The sequence below is a fragment of the Scyliorhinus torazame genome, chromosome 7, assembly GCF_047496885.1.
Source record: "Scyliorhinus torazame isolate Kashiwa2021f chromosome 7, sScyTor2.1, whole genome shotgun sequence".
NCBI lineage: Eukaryota > Metazoa > Chordata > Chondrichthyes > Carcharhiniformes > Scyliorhinidae > Scyliorhinus > Scyliorhinus torazame.
In genome coordinates this window covers 204372099-204391575 of record NC_092713.1, presented here as the reverse complement: position 1 = coordinate 204391575, position 19477 = coordinate 204372099, and the positions used below count along the sequence as shown (strand labels likewise).

The following is a 19477-nucleotide window of genomic DNA, read 5'->3' as shown; positions in this document are numbered from 1 at the left end:
CATTCCATCTATCTTTCTGCGAGGTATTCGACGAACGGTTGCCACCGGCCTGGTGAACCCTTGAGCCGACCCCCTTAGGACGAACTTAATCCGCTCTAGCTTCATAAACCCCGCCATGTCATTTATCCAGGTCTCCACCCCCGGGGGCTTGGCTTCTTTCCACATTAGCAATAACCTGCGCCGGGCTACTAGGGACGCAAAGGCCAAGACATCGGCCTCTCTCGCCTCCTGCACTCCCGGCTCTTGTGCAACTCCAAATATAGCCAACCCCCAGCTTGGTTCGACCCGGACCCCCACTACTTTTGAAAGCACCTTTGTCACCCCCATCCAAAACCCCTGTAGTGCCGGGCATGACCAAAACATATGGGTATGATTCGCTGGGCTTCTCGAGCACCTCGCACACCTATCCTCCACCCCAAAAAATTTACTGAGCCGTGCTCCAGTCATATGCGCCCTGTGTAATACCTTAAACTGAATCAGGCTTAGCCTGGCACACGAGGACGACGAGTTTACCCTGCTTAGGGCATCTGCCCACAGCCCCTCCTCGATCTCCTCCCCCAGCTCTTCTTCCCATTTCCCTTTTAGTTCATCTACCATAGTCTCCCCTTCGTCCCTCATTTCCCTATATATATCTGACACCTTACCATCCCCCACCCATGTCTTTGAGATCACTCTGTCCTGCACCTCTTGTGTCGGGAGCTGCGGGAATTCCCTCACCTGTTGCCTCGCAAAAGCCCTCAGTTGCATATACCTGAATGCATTCCCTTGGGGCAACCCATATTTCTCGGTCAGCGCTCCCAGACTCGCGAACTTCCCATCCACAAACAGATCTTTCAGTTGCGTTATTCCTGCTCTTTGCCACATTCCATATCCCCCATCCATTCCCCCCGGGGCAAACCTATGGTTGTTTCTTATCGGGGACCCCCCCAAGGCTCCAGTCTTTCCCCTATGCCGTCTCCACTGTCCCCAAATCTTCAGTGTAGCCACCACCACCGGGCTTGTGGTGTAGTTCCTCGGTGAGAACGGCAATGGGGCTGTCACCATAGCCTGTAGGCTAGTCCCCCTACAGGACGCCCTCTCTAATCTCTTCCACGCCGCTCCCTCCTCCTCTCCCATCCACTTACTCACCATTGAAATATTAGCGGCCCAATAATACTCACTTAGGCTCGGTAGTGCCAGCCCCCCCCTATCCCTGCTACGCTGTAAGAATCCCTTCCTCACTCTCGGGGTCTTCCCGGCCCACACAAAACCCATGATGCTCTTTTCAATCCTTTTAAAAAAAGCCTTCGTGATCACCACCGGGAGGCACTGAAACACAAAGAGGAATCTCGGGAGGACCACCATCTTAACCGCCTGCACCCTCCCTGCCAGTGACAGGGATACCATATCCCATCTCTTGAAATCCTCCTCCATTTGTTCCACCAACCGCGTTAAATTTAACCTATGCAATGTGCCCCAATTCTTGGCTATCTGGATCCCCAGGTAACGAAAGTCCCTTGTTACCTTCCTCAACGGTAGGTCCTCTATTTCTCTACTCTGCTCCCCTGGATGCACCACAAACAACTCACTTTTCCCCATGTTCAATTTATACCCTGAAAAATCCCCAAACTCCCCAAGTATCCGCATTATTTCTGGCATCCCCTCCGCCGGGTCTGCCACGTATAGTAGCAAATCGTCCGCATACAAAGATACCCGGTGTTCTTCTCCTCCTCTAAATACTCCCCTCCACTTCTTGGAACCCCTCAACGCTATCGCCAGGGGCTCAATCGCCAGTGCAAACAATAATGGGGACAGAGGGCATCCCTGCCTTGTCCCTCTATGGAGCCGAAAATATGCAGATCCCCGTCCATTCGTGACCACGCTCGCCATTGGGGCCCTATACAACAGCTGCACCCATCTAACATACCCCTCTCCAAAACCAAATCTCCTCAACACATCCCACAAATAATCCCACTCCACTCTATCAAATGCTTTCTCGGCATCCATTGCCACTACTATCTCCGTTTCCCCCTCTGGTGGGGCCATCATCATTACCCCTAACAGCCTCCGTATATTCGTGTTCAGCTGTCTCCCCTTCACAAACCCAGTTTGGTCCTCGTGGACCACCCCCGGGACACATTCCTCTATTCTCATTGCCATTACCTTGGCCAGGATCTTGGCATCTACATTTAGGAGGGAAATAGGTCTATAGGACCCGCATTGTAGCGGGTCCTTTTCCTTCTTTAAGAGAAGCGATATCGTTGCTTCAGACATAGTCGGGGGCAGTTGTCCCATTTCCTTTGCCTCATTAAAGGTCCTTGTCAATACCGGGGCGAGCAAGTCCACATATTTTCTATAGAATTCGACTGGGAATCCATCCGGTCCCGGGGCCTTTCCCGCCTGCATGCTCCTAATTCCTTTCACCACTTCTTCTACCTCGATCTGTGCTCCCAGTCCCACCCTTTCCTGCTCTTCCACCTTGGGAAATTCCAGCCGATCCAAGAAGCCCATCATTCTCTCCCTCCCATCTGGGGGTTGAGCTTCATATAATTTTTTATAAAATGTCTTGAACACTCCATTCACTCTCTCCGCTCCCCGCTCCATCTCTCCTTCCTCATCCCTCACTCCCCCTATTTCCCTCGCTGCTCCCCTTTTCCTCAATTGGTGTGCCAGCAACCCGCTCGCCTTCTCCCCATATTCGTACTGTACACCCTGTGCCTTCCTCCATTGTGCCTCTGCAGTGCCTGTAGTCAGCAAGTCAAATTCTACATGTAGCCTTTGCCTTTCCCTGTACAGTCCCTCCTCCGGTACTTCCGCATATTGTCTGTCCACCCTCAAAAGTTCTTGCAGCAATCGCTCCCGTTCCTTACTCTCCTGCTTCCCTTTATGTGCCCTTATTGATATCAGCTCCCCTCTAACCACCGCCTTCAACGCCTCCCAGACCACTCCCACCTGGACCTCCCAATTATCATTGAGTTCCAAGTACTTTTCAATGCACCCCCTCACCCTTAGACACACCCCCTCATCTGCCATTAGTCCCATGTCCATTCTCCAGGGTGGGCGCCCTCCTGTTTCCTCCCCTATCTCCAAGTCTACCCAGTGTGGAGCGTGATCCGAAATGGCTATAGCCGTATACTCCGTTCCCCTCCCCTTCGGGATCAACGCCCTTCCCAGCACAAAAAAGTCTATTCGCGGAGTAGACTTTATGGACATAGGAGAAAAACGAGAACTCCTTACTCCTAGGTCTGCTAAATCTCCACGGGTCTACACCTCCCATCTGCTCCATAAAATCTTTAAGTACCTTGGCTGCTGCCGGCCTCCTTCCAGTCCTGGACTTCGACCTATCCAGCCCTGGTTCCAACACCGTATTAAAATCTCCCCCCATTATCAGCTTTCCCATCTCTAGGTCCGGAATGCGTCCTAGCATCCGCCTCATAAATTGGCATCATCCCAGTTCGGGGCATATACGTTTACCAAAACCACCGTCTCCCCTGTAATTTGCCACTCACCATCACGTATCTGCCCCGTTATCCGCCACTATAGTCTTTGCCTCGAACATTACCCGCTTCCCCACTAATATAGCCACCCCCCTGTTTTTCGCACCTAGCCCCGAATGGAACACCTGCCCCCACCCATCCTTTGCGTAGCCTAACCTGGTCTATCAGTTTCAGGTGCGTTTCCTGTAAACATAACCACATCTGCCTTAAGTTTCTTAAGGTGTGCGAGTACCCGTGCCCTCTTTATCGGCCCGTTGAGCCCTCTCACGTTCCACGTGATCAGCAGGGTTGGGGGCTTCCTACCCCCCCCCCTTGTCGATTAGCCATCCCTTTTTCCAGCTCCTCACCCGTTCCCACGCAGCTGTATCTCCCCCAGGCGGTGCCCCCCCCGCCCATCCCCTCCCATATCAGCTCCCCCTCTCCCCAGCAGCAGCAACCCAGTAATTCCCTGCTTCCCCCCCCCCCCCCCCCCCCCCCCCCGCTAGATCCCCCGCTAGCGTAATTACTCCCCCCATGTTGCTCCCAGAAGTCAGCAAACTCTGGCCGACCTCGGCTTCCCCCCATGACCTCGGCTCGCACCATGCGACGCCCCCTCCTTCCTGCTTCTCTATTCCCGCCATGATTATCATAGCGCGGGAACCAAGCCCGCGCTTCTCCCTTGGCCCCGCCCCCAATGGCCAACGGCCCATCTCCTCCACCTCCCCTCCTCCCCCCATCACCACCTGTGGGAGAGAGAAAAGTTTACCACATCGCAGGATTAGTACATAAAACTCCTCTTTCCCCCCCTTTTTAACCCCCCTCTTTGCCCCCCACATTCGCCCCACCACTTTGTTCAAACGTTCTTTTTAATAACCCGCTCATTCCAGTTTTTCTTCCACAATAAAAGTCCACGCTTCATCCGCCGTCTCAAAGTAGTGGTGCCTCCCTCGATATGTGACCCACAGTCTTGCCGTTGCAGCATTCCAAATTTTATCTTCTTTTTATGAAGCACCGCCTTGGCCCGATTAAAGCTCGCCCTCCTTCTCGCCACCTCCGCACTCCAGTCTTGATAAACGCGGATCACCGCGTTCTCCCCATTTACTGCTCCGAGTTTTCTTTGCCCATCTAAGGACCATTTCTCTATCCTTAAAACGGAGGAATCTCACCACTATGGCTCTGGGAATTTCTCCTGCTCTCGGCCCTCGCGCCATCACTCGGTATGCTCCCTCCACCTCCAACGAACCGCCGGGGCCTCTGCTCCCATTAACGAGTGCAGCATCGTGCTCACATATGCCCCGACGTCCGCTCCCTCCACACCTTCAGGAAGACCAAGAATCCTCAGGTTGTTCCTCCTTGCGTTGTTCTCCAGTGCCTCCAACCTTTCCACACATCGTTTCTGATGTGCCTCATACGTCTCCGTCTTCACCACCAGGCCCTGTATGTCGTCCTCATTCTCGGCTGCCTTTGCCTTCACGACCCGAAGCTCCCGCTCCTGGGTTTTTTGTTCCTCCTTTAGCCCTTCAATCGCCTGTAATATCGGGGCCAACAGCTCTTTCTTCATTTCCTTTTTGAGCTCTTCCACACAGCATTTCAAGAACTCTTGTTGTTCAGGGCCCCATGTTAAACTGCCACCTTCCGACGCCATCTTGGTTTTTGCTTGCCTTCCTTGCCGCTGTTCTAAAGGATCCACTGCAATCCGGCCACTTTCTCCTTTTTTCATCCGTGTCCAGGGGGGATTCCCTTCTGGTTTACCGCACAGTGTTTTTAGCCGTCAAAATTGCCGTTGGGGCTCCTATCAAGAGCCCAAAAGTCCGTTTCACCGGGAGCTGCCGAAACGTGCGACTCAGCTGGTCATCGCCGCACCCGGAAGTCCCGCTTTGTGAGCATTGTACAGGAGCTTCACCCAGGCGGTGAACCCTGCTCCTAGCCCAAACCGTTCCAGTACCTCGAGGAGGTATTTCCATTTGACTCTGTCGAAGGCCTTTTCTGCGTCCAGGGAGACGATCACCTCTGGTGTTCACTCCCCAGAGGGGGTCATTATTACAATCAGCAGTCGCCTGATGTTCGCTGTGAGCTGCTTACCCTTGACAAAGCCCGTTTGGTCCTCTGCGACTACCTCTGGTACACAGCCCTCCAGCCTTCTGGCCAGGATCTTTGCGAGTATTTTCGCATCCACATTCAGCAGTGAAATGGGTCTGTATGATCCACATTCCGTCAGGTCTTTATCTTTTTTGGGTATCAGTGAACTTGTGGCCTGCGCTAGCGTTGGGGGCAGGGTGCCCCTTGCCAGTGAGTCTGCGAACATGTCCCTTAGGTGTGGGGCCAGGACTGTTGCAAATCTTTTGTAGAAGTCTGCCGGGAACCCATCGGGTCCCAGTGCCTTCCCCGCCTGCATGGAGCTGATGCTCTCCATGATTTCTCCCAGGTCTATTGGTGCTTCCAGCTCCACCCGTCTGTCTTCCCCCACAACTGGTAGTTCCAGTCCATCTAGGAACCGTTTCATCCCCGCGTCCTCGTTGGGGGTCCCGGAGGTGTACAGTCCCCGGTAGAAGGTCTCAAATGCCCGATTGACCTCCTTTGGTTCTGTTACCAGTCTGCCTCTGCTATCCTTTACCTGCACTATTTCCCTTGTGGCTGCCTGCTTTCTCAGCTGGTGAGCCAATAGGCGGCCAGCCTGGTCTCAGTGTTCGTAGAAGGTCCCCCGTGGACTTTCCTCGTGGATAGCAGGTTAAAGTCCATTTGCAGCTTTTTTTCTCCGCCAGCAGCTCTATGGTCGGGGCCTCGGAGCATTTTCTATTGACTTCCAGGATGGAGTACACCAGTTGTTGCCTGGCCACCCTCTCTTCCCTATCTCTGCTTGCCTTGTAGGCTATGATCTCTCCTCTAATCAGGCCTTCAGTGCCTCCCAGAATGTGGAGGGTGAAACCTCCCCGTTTTGGTTGTTACTCACGTAGTCGCCTATGGCCTGCAATGTTTTCTGACAGAAGGCCTTGTCGGCCAGGAGATCTGAGTCCAGCCTCCATGTGGGGCGCTGGGCATGGTCTGTCTCCAACCTCACATCCATATAGCATGGAGCGTGGTCAGAGATGACGATCGCAGAGTATTCCGTTCCCATGATCCCTGGAAGCACCGATTTCCCCACTGCAAAGAAGTCGATACGGATGTATACCTTGTGTACTTGTGAGAAGTATGAAAATTCCTTCTCTCCCGGGTGCAGGAACCTCCATGGGTCCACCGCCCCCATCTGCTCCACGAATGCTCCTAGTTTCCTAGCCATGCCAGTCTTTTTCCCTGCTCTGGGATTTGATCGGTTGGTCAGTGGGTCCTGTATACAGTTGAAGTAGCCCCCCCCCCCCCCATGATCAGTCGGTGTGGTGTGTCAAGATCGGGGATTTCTGCCACGGTCTTCTTTATGAATTCTGTGTCGTCCCAGTTGGGAGCGTACACATTTACCAGTACGACTGGTGCCCCTTCCAGGACACCGCTGACCATGACGTACCGTCCCCCTGGGTCCATGACTGTTTTGGTTTCCGTAAACCTCATCCTCCTTACTAATTAATATTGCTACTCCCCTCGTCCCGTAGCATGAGTGGTATGTCTGTCCCACCCAGCCCTTCCTTACCAGCAGTCGGTCCTTCTCCCTCAGGTGCGTCTCTTGTAGGTAGATTATGTCTGCTTTTAGGCTTCTTAGGTGGGTGAAGACTTTGGATCTTTTGACCGGGCCGTTGAGACCCCTTGCGTTCCAGGTAACAATCCTGGTGGGGTTTTTTTTTTTTTTAAACCCCCCCCCCCCCCGGTCCTGTGGGGTCACCCATACTTACCTGGTGGACGTGCCCCTGCCCTCCGGGGTTTCCCTTCGTTTGGGGGCCGTACAAAATGGCCGCGGTCACCGCTCTCACCATGAGGTCGGGCCCCAGGGCTCCGGGTTTTCCTTTTGTCCAGGGGGCACCCACCATGGCCGGCAGCTGTGTGTACGCCACGTGGCTGCGCCCCTGCACTCCAGGGTCTCCCTTCGTCCTGAAGCCCTCCCGAGTGGCTGTTTGTGGCACCAATTTGGTTCCTCGCCCTGCTCCATGCCCGCCGAGGCCTGCGTTCGTGCTGCTTATCTACCTCGCCCTTCCCTTTGCTTCTCTTTTTTGTTTTGCGCTCTCCCCCCGACTCTTCTCCCCCTCCCCCCCCTTAGTCCCTGTTCCTCTTTCCCCCCCCTTCTCTTTGTGCCAGGCGCTCCCTCTCCCCTGAGAAGCGTGCCGCGGCCCTCCTTTCTTCCTGCCCTCCCATGTTAGCCCTCCTCGCTAGCATGGTGGCCCCCCTCCCTGCACTTGCCCTGCTCTGGTCCTGTTTTACCTTCCTTTTGCTAGCCCTTGTCTTGCCCTCCTGTCCGCCTTTTTCACCCTCATTCACCTTGCTTCGCTCCCCCCCCCCTCCATTGCATTGTGAGGTGGAACAAGCCCTGGGACGGGTTAGCACAGTGCACCAAACACGTGTACAGTTCGTGATCGTATTGTCTGTTTGCGGTCTGCCCGCTGCTCTTTGTTCCGATTTTTCCTTTCTTTTCCATCCCCTTCGCTTTTCATGATGGCCGTTGTGGCTGTCCCTCCCCCAGTTTGTTTGCTCTAACAAACTCCTCCGCTGCCGCTGGGGTGTTAAAAAACAGCTCCTTCCCCTCATGTTACTCAGAATTTGTCCGGGAATAGCATCCCAAATTTCACATTACTTTTGTAGAGTGCTGATTTGGCCCTGTTGAATTCAGCCCTTCTTTTGGCCAGGTCCGCTCCAATGTCCTGGTACACTCTTATGGTCTTCCCTTCCCACGTGCTCGATTTCGTCTGATTTTTTTCCCACGTCGCCGCGTCCTGTTGCTGCTCAGCTCGCCAGCTTTTCCGCTTCCTGATTCGCCTGAACCTCCGCCTCGCCCCATGGGGTCGTCTGCCTGCGTGGCCGCAGCTCCTGCTTTTTTCCTTTGCCTTCGCTGCTGTTCCTTTTTACATTTCGCCGCCCCCCCCCTCAATTTATAATTTGGAGGCATATTTCTGTCTGTGCCTTTCTCTCTTTTTCATGGGTTTTGGTACAGATTTTTTTTTTCCAGTGTTTTGTTTCTTCCCCCCCCCCCCCCAAAGAAAACAATTTTTTTTTATAACAAGGGATTTATTTTTTTGAAATTTCTTTTTCCCTTTAAAAAAGATTTTCTCTTTAAAAAAAATTTGCAGGAGAGGAACAAGGAAGGCTGAATTAAAAAAATTCTTATTTTGTTCTTGTCATCCTCTCCGTGCTCCGACCTTCAGGCCGTTTCTGAGCGATCCCCACTCCTCCTCCATGTGCAGCTCACCGGGACCAGTCTTTCCTTTGTTTTTTTTCTCTCCCTCGCCAGCTCTGGATCGGAGCTTTGGCGCCTGGGCAGGGCCGAATTTGCAGGGCCTAAAGAGTTTATAAAAAAAATTTATATTAAAAAAAAAAAAAAAAAAAAAATTGCCTGGGAACCCCCCCCCCCCCCCCCCCCCCAAAACAAGCCGTGATTTCGTGGCTGTGCAGGAGCACCTTACTGCGGCTGCTCCGTTCGCGATCGCCACCGGAAATGATGGCATAGAGTAGACACTGACCTACATATCAGCTGTCAGGTCCTGCTCATGGCTGCCATTTGTAGGGGGTACCGCGTCTGAATGAACGTAGCACAACAATCAATCTCCAGTTTTGAACTCCTCCATTTTTAAACATTTTTAAATAAATTTAGAGTACTCAATTTTTTTCCAAATTAAGGGGCAATTTAGCATGGCCAATCCACCTAACCTGCACATCTTTGGGTTGTGGGGGCGAAACCCACGCAACACTGGGAGAATGTACAAACTCCGCACGGACAGTGACTCAGAGCCGGGATCGAACCTGGGACCTCAGCGCCGTGAGGCAGCAGTTCTACCCACTGCGCCACCATTGTTGCCCTAACTCCTCCATCATGGCTGCCTTGCTACTCTTTGTACCATCTTGCATTCCAGGAGAGCTGTCCTTTCCCTTTTCCCACAAAAATAATCTAAATACTCCCCCCATCATGGGGGGAGTAACCATGCTAGATGGGGATCTAGTGCGGTGGAGGGGGGGGGGTCAACTGGGTTGCTGCTGCTGGGAACGAGAGGGAGCTGGCAAGGGAGAGGTGGTCGGGACGGGAGTGCGCCGCCTGGGGGACGGGTGGGTGCGCGGGACCTGGACGGGGGACTGGTCTAAAAGCTGGCATTTGTTGCCTATCTCTAGTTGCTCTTGAGAGCAGTTAAACGTCAACTACATGAGTCTGGAATCCCATCCAAAGCCAAACCTGATGAGGATGGCAGACTTCCTTCCCTGAAGAGCATTGTGTGAACCAGATGAATTTTACAACAGCCAATGATAGCTTCCTGATCACCATTACTGAGTCCAGCTTTCAATTATGTAATTGAATTTAAATTCCAATAATTGCTTTCGTGGGATTTGAACCGATGTCCTCCAAACATTAGCCTGGGTCCTCAGCAGTTGCAAAGCCTTACTCGTGTTTGCTCTAGCTGGAATTCAATTCCTTTCAACAGATGCACACTATACACAGATGGATTAACATTGGTGGTTAACTAGCCTTTTAGTTTAGAAATCTAAGAAATTGTAATTGCAGTCAATTATAGAATTACCACTTTTTCATTACACCAACATTGAATACTGTTTGAAAACTTGCTGTAACAAAACTGTTTTTCCTGTATGTTTTGGGAAACTAATGCTAGTTTATTAAACTTGTAGTTTGACACTTGTTTTTTTTCTGTCCCTCCTGGAGGTGTGTCTTGTTGCCTGATGCCAATTACATAGAACTTGTTGAAAATAAAACCTATGTGGAAAAAGGGACTGAGGGGGGGGATGGGGAAGCTGCGCCATGGGGGGCGGGGCCGATCCAGGAAAGCGTGGTTTTTTTCCCGCGCTAGGGAGATGATGGCGGGAAGATAGGCGCAAGAAGGATGAGAGTTCCACACACACTGGGAGTGGGGGGTCAAGGAGAGAGCTGGAGTCAGCTGCCTTTCGGAAGCATCATGGGGGGAGTAACCATGCTAGATGGGGATCTAGCGCGGTGGGGGGGGGGGGGGTCAACTGGGTTGCTGCTGCTGGGACGAGAGGGAGCTGGCAAGGGAAGAGGTGGTCGGGACGGGAGTGCGCCGCCTGGGGGAACGGGTGGGTACGCGGGACCTGATGGGGACTGGCCTAGAATAGGATTAAGGCTTAATCGGCGCGGGGGGGGGGGGGGGGGGGGCAAATCACGTGATCAGCCGGGAATGTGAGAGGCCTAAACGGGCCGATTAAGAGGGCCCGAGTTTTCGCGCACTTAAGGACTGAAGGCAGACGTGATCATGCTTCAGGAGACGTATCTGAAGGTGGCGGATCAGATTAGGTTAAGGAAAGGATGGGTGGGACAGGTGTTCCACTCAGGGTTGGACGCGAAAAATAGAGGGGTGGCAATATTGGTGGGGAAACGGGTGTCGTTCGAGGCTAGGAATATAGTGGTGGACAACGGTGGTAGATATGTGATGGTGAGTGGTAGATTGCAGGGAAGGGAGGTCGTGCTGGTAAATGTATATGCCCCGAACTGGGACGACGCGGGATTTATGAAGCGGATGCTGGGACGTATCCCGGACCTGGAGGTGGGAAGCCTGGTAATGGGGGGATTTCAGTACTGTGCTGGATCCAGGGTTAGATCGGTCCAGATCCAGGACCGGAAGAAGGCCGGCAGCGGCCAAGGTGCTCAGGGGGTTCATGGAGCAAATTGGGGGAGTGGATCCGTGGAGATTTGCCAGGCCGTTGGCCAAAGAGTTCTCCTTTTTCTCCCATGTCCATAAGGTATACTCCCGGATAGATTTCTTTGTTTTGAGCAGGGCACTGATTTCGAGGGTGGCAGGAACGGAGTATTCGGCCATAGCCGTTTCAGACCATGCCCCGCACTGGGTGGATCTGGAACTAGGAGAGGAGAGGGAACAGCGCCCACTCTGGCGACTGGAGGTGGGACTATTGGCGGATGAGGGGGTCTGTGGAAGGGTGCGGGGATGTATTGAGAGGTACCTGGAGGCCAATGATGATGGTGAGGTCCAGGTGGGGGTAGTATGGGAAGCGCTGAAGGCGGTGGTTAGGGGAGAGCTGATCTCCATTAGAGCCCAGAAGGAAAAAAAAAAGAGGGCAAAGAAAGGGAGAGATTAGTGGGGAGATTTTGAGTGTGGATAAAAGATATGCGGAGGCCCCGGATGAAGGACTATATAGAGAGAGGCGAAGACTTCAGACGGAGTTTGACCTGCTGACCACAGGGAAGGCAAAGGCACAGGGGATGAGATACGAATATGGGGAAAAGGCGAGCCGGCTGCTGGCCCTCCAGCTTCATAAGAGGATAGCGGTGAGGGAAATGGGGGAGTCAGGGATGAAACGGGAACTACGGAGCGGAGAGCAGGGAAGGTAAATGAGGTGTTTAAGACCTTTTATGAGAGGCTATATAGGTCCCAACCCCTGGAGGGAAAAGCGGGGATGCAACAGTTTCTGGACCAACTAAGGTTCCTGAGGGTGGAGGAGCAGGAGGTGGCAGGTCTGGGGGCGCCAATCGGGGTGGACGAGGTGACTAAGGGCTGGGGAACATGCAGGCAGGGAAGCCCCGGGACCAGACGGGTTCCCGGTGGAGTTTTACAGGAAATGTGTGGACTTGTTGGCCCCGCTGCTGCGAGAACCTTTAACGAGGCCACAGAAGGGGGGACTCTACCCCCGACAATGTCGGAGGCGACGATATCACTAATCCTGAAGCGGGATAAAGATCCGCTGCAATGCGGGTCGTATAGCCCTATCTCGCTCCTGAATGTAGACGCCAAGTTGCTGGCAAAAAGTGCTAGCGACGAGGATCAAGGATTGTGTCCTGGGGGTGGTGCATGAAGACCAGACAGGGTTTGTAAAGGGGAGACAACTGAATGTCAACGTGCGACGGCTGTTGGGGTGATAATGATGCCCCCAGCGGAGGGGGAGGCAGAGATAGTGGTAGCGATGGATGCAGAGAAGGCATTCGATAGGGTAGAGTGGGAGGTGTTGAGGAGGTTTGGGTTCGGGGAGGGGTTTGTCAGTTGGGTCAAACTCCTCTATGGTGCCCCAGTGGCAAGTGTAGTCACAAATTGGCAGAGATCGGAGTATTTTCGGTTACATAGGGGAACAAGGCAGGGGTGCCCCCTGTCCCCATTACTGTTCGCGCTGGCAATTGAACCACTGGCCATAGCGTTGAGAGACTCTAGGAAATGGAGGGGGGTGGTTAGAGGGGGAGAGGGACATCGAGTGTCACTCTACGCAGATGACCTACTGCTGTATGTGGCGGATCCTGTGGAGGGGATGACAGAGGTTATGCAGATATTGAGGGAGTTTGGAGATTTTTTGGGATATAGGCTTAATATGGGGAAGAGTGAGCTTTTCGTAGTACACCCCGGGGATCAGGGAAGAGGGATAGACGCCCTGCCGTTAAGGAGAGTGGAAAGGAGCTTCCGATATTTGGGGATTCAGGTCGCCAAGAGCTGGGGAACTCTACACAAACTTAATCTGACGCGGCTGGTGGAGCAGATGGAGGAGGATTTCAAGAGGTGGGATATGCTGCCGCTCTCTCTGGCGGGCAGAGTGCAGGCGGTCAAGATGATGGTCCTTCCAAGGTTTCTTTTTGTGTTTCAATGTCTCCCCATTTTGATCACTAAGGCCTTTTTTAAGAAAATAGATAGGAGTATTATGAGTTTTGTGTGGGCAGGGAAGACCCCGAGGGTAAGGAGGGGGCTCCTGCAGCGCAGCAGGGACAGAGGGGGACTGGCGTTGCCGAATCCGGACGACTATTACTGGGCCGCCAATGTGGCGATGGTTTGCAAATGGATGAGGGAGGGAGAGGGGGCGGCGCGGAAGAGGCTGGAGATGGCGTCCTGTAAAGGAACGAGCCTAAAGGCGCTGGTGACGGCGCCGCTACTGCTTTCCCCGAAAAGGTATACCACGAACCCAGTGGTGGTGGCAACCTTAAGGATCTGGGGACAATGGAGGCGACATAGGGGGGTGACGGGTGCCTCGGTGTGGTCCCCGATCAGGAATAACCATAGGTTTGTCCCAGGAAGGATGGACGGAGGGTTCCAGAGCTGGCATCGGGCAGGAATTAGGAGATTGAGAGACTTGTTTATTGACGGGGAGTTTGCGAGCCTGGGAGCGCTGGAGGAAAAGTATGAGTTGCCCCCGGGGAATATCTTTAGATATATGCAAGTGAGGGCGTTTACGAGGCAACAGGTGAGGGAATTGCCGCTGCTCCCGCCACAGGGGATCCAGGATAGAGTGATTTCGGGGGTATGGGTCGGGAGGGCAAAGTGTCCGAAATATATCAGGAGACGAGGGGGAGGCGCTGGTAGAGGAGCTGAAAGGAAAATGGGAAGAGCTGGGGGAGGAGATTGAGGAGGGGCTGTGGGCTGATGCCCTAAGTAGGGTAAATTCCTCTTCCTCGTGTCCCAGGCTTAGCCTGATACAATTCAAGGTTCTACACAGAGCACACATGACGGGAGCAAGACTGAGCAGGTTCTTCGGAGTGGAGGACAGGTGCGGGAGGTGCTTGGGAAGCCCGGCGAACCACACACATGTTCTGGTCGTGTCCGGCACTGGATGAGTACTGGAGGGGAGTGGCAAGAGTGATTTCAAAGGTGGTGAAGGTCCGGGTCAAGCCAGGCTGGGGGTTAGCTATATTTGGGGTAGTGGAAGAGCCGGGAGATCAGGAGGCGAAAGAGGCCGATATTCTGGCCTTTGCGTCCCTGGTAGCCCGGCGAAGGATCTTACTTATGTGGAAGGAAGCGAAACCCCCCGGTGTGGAGGCCTGGATAAACGACATGGCAGGGTTCCTAAAACTGGAACGGATGAAGTTTGCGTTGAGAGGATCGGTTCAGGTGTTCTCCAGGCGATGGCAACCGTTCCTTGACTATCTCGTGGAACGTTAAGGGAAAATAGATCGTCAGCAGCAGCAGCCCAGGGGGGGGGGGGGGGGGGGGGGGGGGGGGGGGGAGCACTATTTCTTGTTACTTTGCTAGTTCACTATTTTATTTAAATAATGTTACTTATTAGTTATTGTGTTATCTCTTATGGAAAAATTGTGTTTGAAAACTTTAATAATATATTTTTAAAAAACCTATAAAATTCTGACAGGGCTGGTATAGACTGGACAGATGTTGTTTCCTCTGGCAGGTGGTCTAGACTCGGGATACAGAATAGGCCATTTAGAATTGAGATTAGAAGAAATTTCTTCACTCAGAGGGTGGCGAACCTATAGAATTCTCTACCATAGAAATCTGTGGAGGCCAAGTCACTGAATACATTTAAGAATTAAATAGATTTAGGGCAGCATGGTGGCGCAGTGGGTTAGCACTGCTGCCTCACGGCGCCAAGGTCCCAGGTTCGATCCCGGCTCTGGGTCACTATCCATGTGGAGTTGGCACATTCTCCCCATGTCTGCGTGGGTTTCGCCCCCACAACCCAAAAGATGTGCAGAGCAGGTGGATGCCCTTAATTGGAAAAACAAATTGGGTACTCTAAAATTTGGGGGGAAAAAATGAAATAGATTTATAGACACTAAGGCACCAAAGGGTATGGGAGAGAATGAGTATGACATTGAGATGGAGGATCAGTCATGATCACACTGAATGGCGGAGCAGGCTCTATGGGCTGCATGGCCTCATCCTGCTCTTATTATTTTGTTCACTGTAGTCTTCAATGAAATGAACATTCCTGACTAATTCCTATTTTTCCCCTTGCATAGTAATTTTAATGGTAACAGATCCTGTTTATTGCAAACCCTACTTCACAGTTCAACTGTTGAGTCCCGGGGGTTCCGACTCCTGTGGCGGTGTAGACAACCTAACTGGGATTGAAGTTTTAGTCCAATTTCTGCACTTGTTCTTCTGTACTTGCAAGTTGCGATTAACTGCTTTTGTAACTCCGTTTTTGTCTAGGTCTTGAAAAGCAATCTCTATTCTCCTATCCACCCACTAAATGTCACAAGTGGATTTCCCCTATTAATAATATCCTAATAATTTGAATGTTTGGCATCCAGATTTGTGGAACTTTTTCAATAGAAATTTCACGAAGACGTATGCCGTTAGAATTTGCTGACAGTCATTCAGACTTATAGATGTGTTTGGGTGTGGCTTTCCAAAAAAATTAGCAGTTTCTGACACTGATTGTTTCTCTGCCATATTGCAGAATTGAAGCGATACAGGGACACGATTGAGCTTCCAGCTGGAATGAAGTATCTCACAGTTGATGCAGATCGTAAACTAGAGGCAGGACAGAAGGTGGGTCATGCATTTCCATCTTGGACTAATCTAATACAGTGGGATTTACCTTTGACATTTTGTAGCCGGCCGATTGCTTGGCGAGACTGTTACCATGCAGCTGCATTATGGCACCACGGAGGCACTATGATGCATCCATCTGAACAATACACTCGGGTCTAGAGTTTAACTGGAATGCGAAGCTGCTATGTAACGATTAAGATCTGGCATAGGAACAAATTATTGAGAAACCTCTGGATGAGATGGTTGTCTCCCAATCATTTAGCACAATTGAAATGAAATGAAAATGACTTATTGTCACAAGTAGGCTTCAAATGAAGTTACTGTAAAAAGCCCCTAGTCGCCACATTCTGGCGCCTGTTCGGGGAGGCTGGTATGGGAATTGAACAGTGCTGCTGGCCTGCTTTGGTGCTTTTAAAAGCCAGCTCTTTAGCCCTGTGCTAAACCAGCCCCTAATTGCACACCTACAAACAAACAAAGAACAAAAATGTACAGCACAGGAACAGGCCCTTCGGCCCTCCAAGCCCGTGCCGACCATACTGCCCGACTCAACTACAATCTTCTACACTTCCTGGGTCCGTATCCTTCTATTCCCATCCTATTCATATATTTGTCAAGATGCCCCTTAAATGTCCCTATCGTCCCTGCTTCCACTACCTCCTCCGGTAGCGAGTTCCAGGCACCCACTACCCTCTGCGTAAAAAACTTGCCTCGTACATCTACTCTAAACCTTGCCCCTCTCACCTTCAACCTATGCCCCCTAGTAATTGACCCCTCTACCCTGGGGAAAAGCCTCTGACTATCCACTCTGTCTATGCCCCTCATAATTTTGTATACCTCTATCAGGTCGCCCCTCAACCTCCTTCGTTCCAGTGAGAACAAACCGAGTTTATTCAATCGCTCCTCATAGCTTATGCCCTCCATACCAGGCAACATTCTGGTAAATCTCTTCTGCACCCTCTCTAAAGCCTCCACATCCTTCTGGTAGTGTGGCGACCAGAATTGAACACTATACTCCAAGTGTGGCCTAACTAAGGTTCTATACAGCTGCAACTAATCTGTATCTTGTGTTTAGTATCCTGGTGACTTTTGTTATGATCCTAGTTGATATTATAAATGGTCGGCAAGATTCCAGAATGGAACCCTGGTTCAAAAGACCATAACTTTTTTAATATATAAAAGTGGAGGAACAGGCACAGGGCCTCCTAATTAGTTTTATCAACAACAAAAATAAATTAAACATGTAAAGTTGGATGATTTATACAGTACTCCTTTACTCCTTCTTAGCTTAACAATTAAACTCAGATTTTAAGATTAACACCGATTACAAATTCCATTTTAAACTACAATGGTCTCGTTGTCACAAGTCCCTTAAACTACAATGGTTTAATTGACACACAAGTCCCTTAAGACACAAAATAACTGCAGTCAAATACACGTACTCCACTGGGAACCCACGTTTGTATCTGTGGATTTCTCCTCCGAATCTTCCAGATGATGATCATATGAGAGTTCCAAACTCCACTCCCAAAAACCCGCTTTACAATCTTCTCTCATGCTTTCCCTTAGCGGTTTGCCTTTCAAAATCTAATCCAGGTTTTACAAATGACTCGATCTAAGCTTCTGCTCTACTTTGAGCAGCAAATCCAGGCCAGGATTTTACACCACCCACTTTTCGATTTCTTTTGTGATAACTTTTTACACAAACTCTTGAGATTCAACCACCAATTTTCATGGTTATTTCAACTCTTGTCCCACAGGCTGTCGTAAAGTCTCTCAAACTTGAAAATCACTTCAGGCATATTTGTGTCACCTTAGCCGCATTCTCGGCTCTGTCTGTCTTTACCGAACAGTTCTCTGATCTAGTACCTTTAACCTCCGACTTCTTGAAAATTATTTCTCTAGTCTCCTTAACTAGCTGCCTCCTTAACTAGCTGCTATTCAGATCTCTGCACTTGTTTTCTTAACCATTACTCCAGCAAAGATGAGAGATTGTCCCCTCTAGCCTTCTAAACTAGTTGCTTCTAGGAGAGCGGTCTTCTCTCTCCAACTCCAAACAAATTAGCTAAACTAAAACTTAAAAGCTTCTCTACCTTTTAAAAAGGCCCCCGTTGCTAAGCAACACCCACATACCTGTGTCTTTTATTTATTCTTCTCGTCGTATGAACCACAATAGAAACACAGTTGGACCAACCCCCATACATACAGACACTCCCATACATACAAACCCCCTTATCCAGCATGAATCTAGCTATAGGTTTACCCTTCTAAGCGCAGAAACGTTAAATTAAACCCACTTAAAGCTATACCTTATTTATAATGTTTACAATTACAAATCCCTCTAAACTATACAACTCCCTTTGTTTTCCTAACACTTTGAAACATGAACTATCCTCTCTGCTACTTGTAAAGGAGCAACAATAAATAGAATAGGAATTGTTTACTTTTGCAATGTAGGAGTTCACCCAGGTCAGTAGCCAACGAAATACATTTGTAGTATTATCAATGTTGTAATGTCGGAAATGCTGCAGCCAATTTACACACTTAAACTCCCACGGACTGTAATCTGACAATGACCAGGATAACTCCCATGTTCTTCGAAATTGTGCCATGGGATCTTTTACATCCACTCGAGAAGGCAGATTATATGGCACTTCAGACCATGCAAAACTCCGTGTGTGCTATACTGTAGCCTTGATTGTGAACAGTCAAATTGTAGCAAAGTGGAAAGCATAAATTATGATTTGCTAACTAAGCAGCAATTGACCAGCCTAAATGGTTATACTTCATGTTTTGCCAATGGGCAACAGAGTGTGCAAAAACCCAGACTGCACTCATTTTGTAGATTTCTTGGAGTTTTGTGGTTTCTTCAGACCTTGGAAATCTGGTCAAGTTTTCTTTAGAGATCTGATCCCAGGTAGGGGCAATCCCTTCCCTTTAGATCTTTCTTTCCTAAACTGCAGTGAACATGGTTTCCACCTCCTTTCTTTTCCCCTAAACAGTTAAATATTCCCCTCTTTTACAAACCATTTGAACCAATTATCAGAGCACGTAATTGATCTTTAATCGGTACCTGTATCTAAACATTCCTAATTTAGAAAATTCTCGCACATCCAGATCCTTATCTGTGGTGTACTGGTTGTCACTAGTTCAGTTGAATTTCGTACAAACATGAAGCTAAGGTTGCAAATGTTCACTTGGAATCTGAACTAAGGTACTTGAGGTTATACCGACATGTGCTAAAGCTGCAGAATTTAATTAACTGGTTCAGTTCCCTTAACCTGTGATTCCAAAGCATGGTTTTCTTCCAAAATTGAGTCAGAGTACAGACTAAACATACAATAAGTGGGTTCATATTCTCCATTGATTTGATTGTGATGATAAGACCAGTTGATGAGCTTTCTAAATGGAGGCATGGAGTACAAAAGTTGGAAGTTGTGACATGCCTTTAAAATCACTGGTTAAGATTTGGCTAGATTATTGTGTGCAGTTCTGGGATCTGTACTTTGAAGAAAGGAAAACTAGGCCTTGGAAAGGATGCAGCGGAGATCTCCAGAATGGTACCAAGGAGGAGGAAATTCAGTTGTGCAGAGATGAGGTAAATTGGGATTGTCCACTTTAAAGCAACAAAGGTTAAAAGAGATTTCATGGTGGTGTTCAAAATTTCAGGGGTTTTGATCGAGTTAATGAGATGTTGTTTCCAATGAT

The 19477-nt window shown here is 50.3% G+C and overlaps 1 protein-coding gene across 2 annotated transcripts in view; it reads left to right on the top strand.

The window, feature by feature from the left end:
- kif20a (kinesin family member 20A) overlaps window positions 1–19477 on the top strand; it is a 91718-nt gene that overhangs the window by 67865 nt on the left and 4376 nt on the right. For both annotated transcript variants that reach the window (XM_072511977.1, XM_072511976.1), the window contains exon 16: window positions 15678–15769. In XM_072511977.1, the coding sequence (XP_072368078.1) occupies window positions 15678–15769 (92 nt within the window). The remainder of the gene's footprint in view (window positions 1–15677; window positions 15770–19477) is intronic.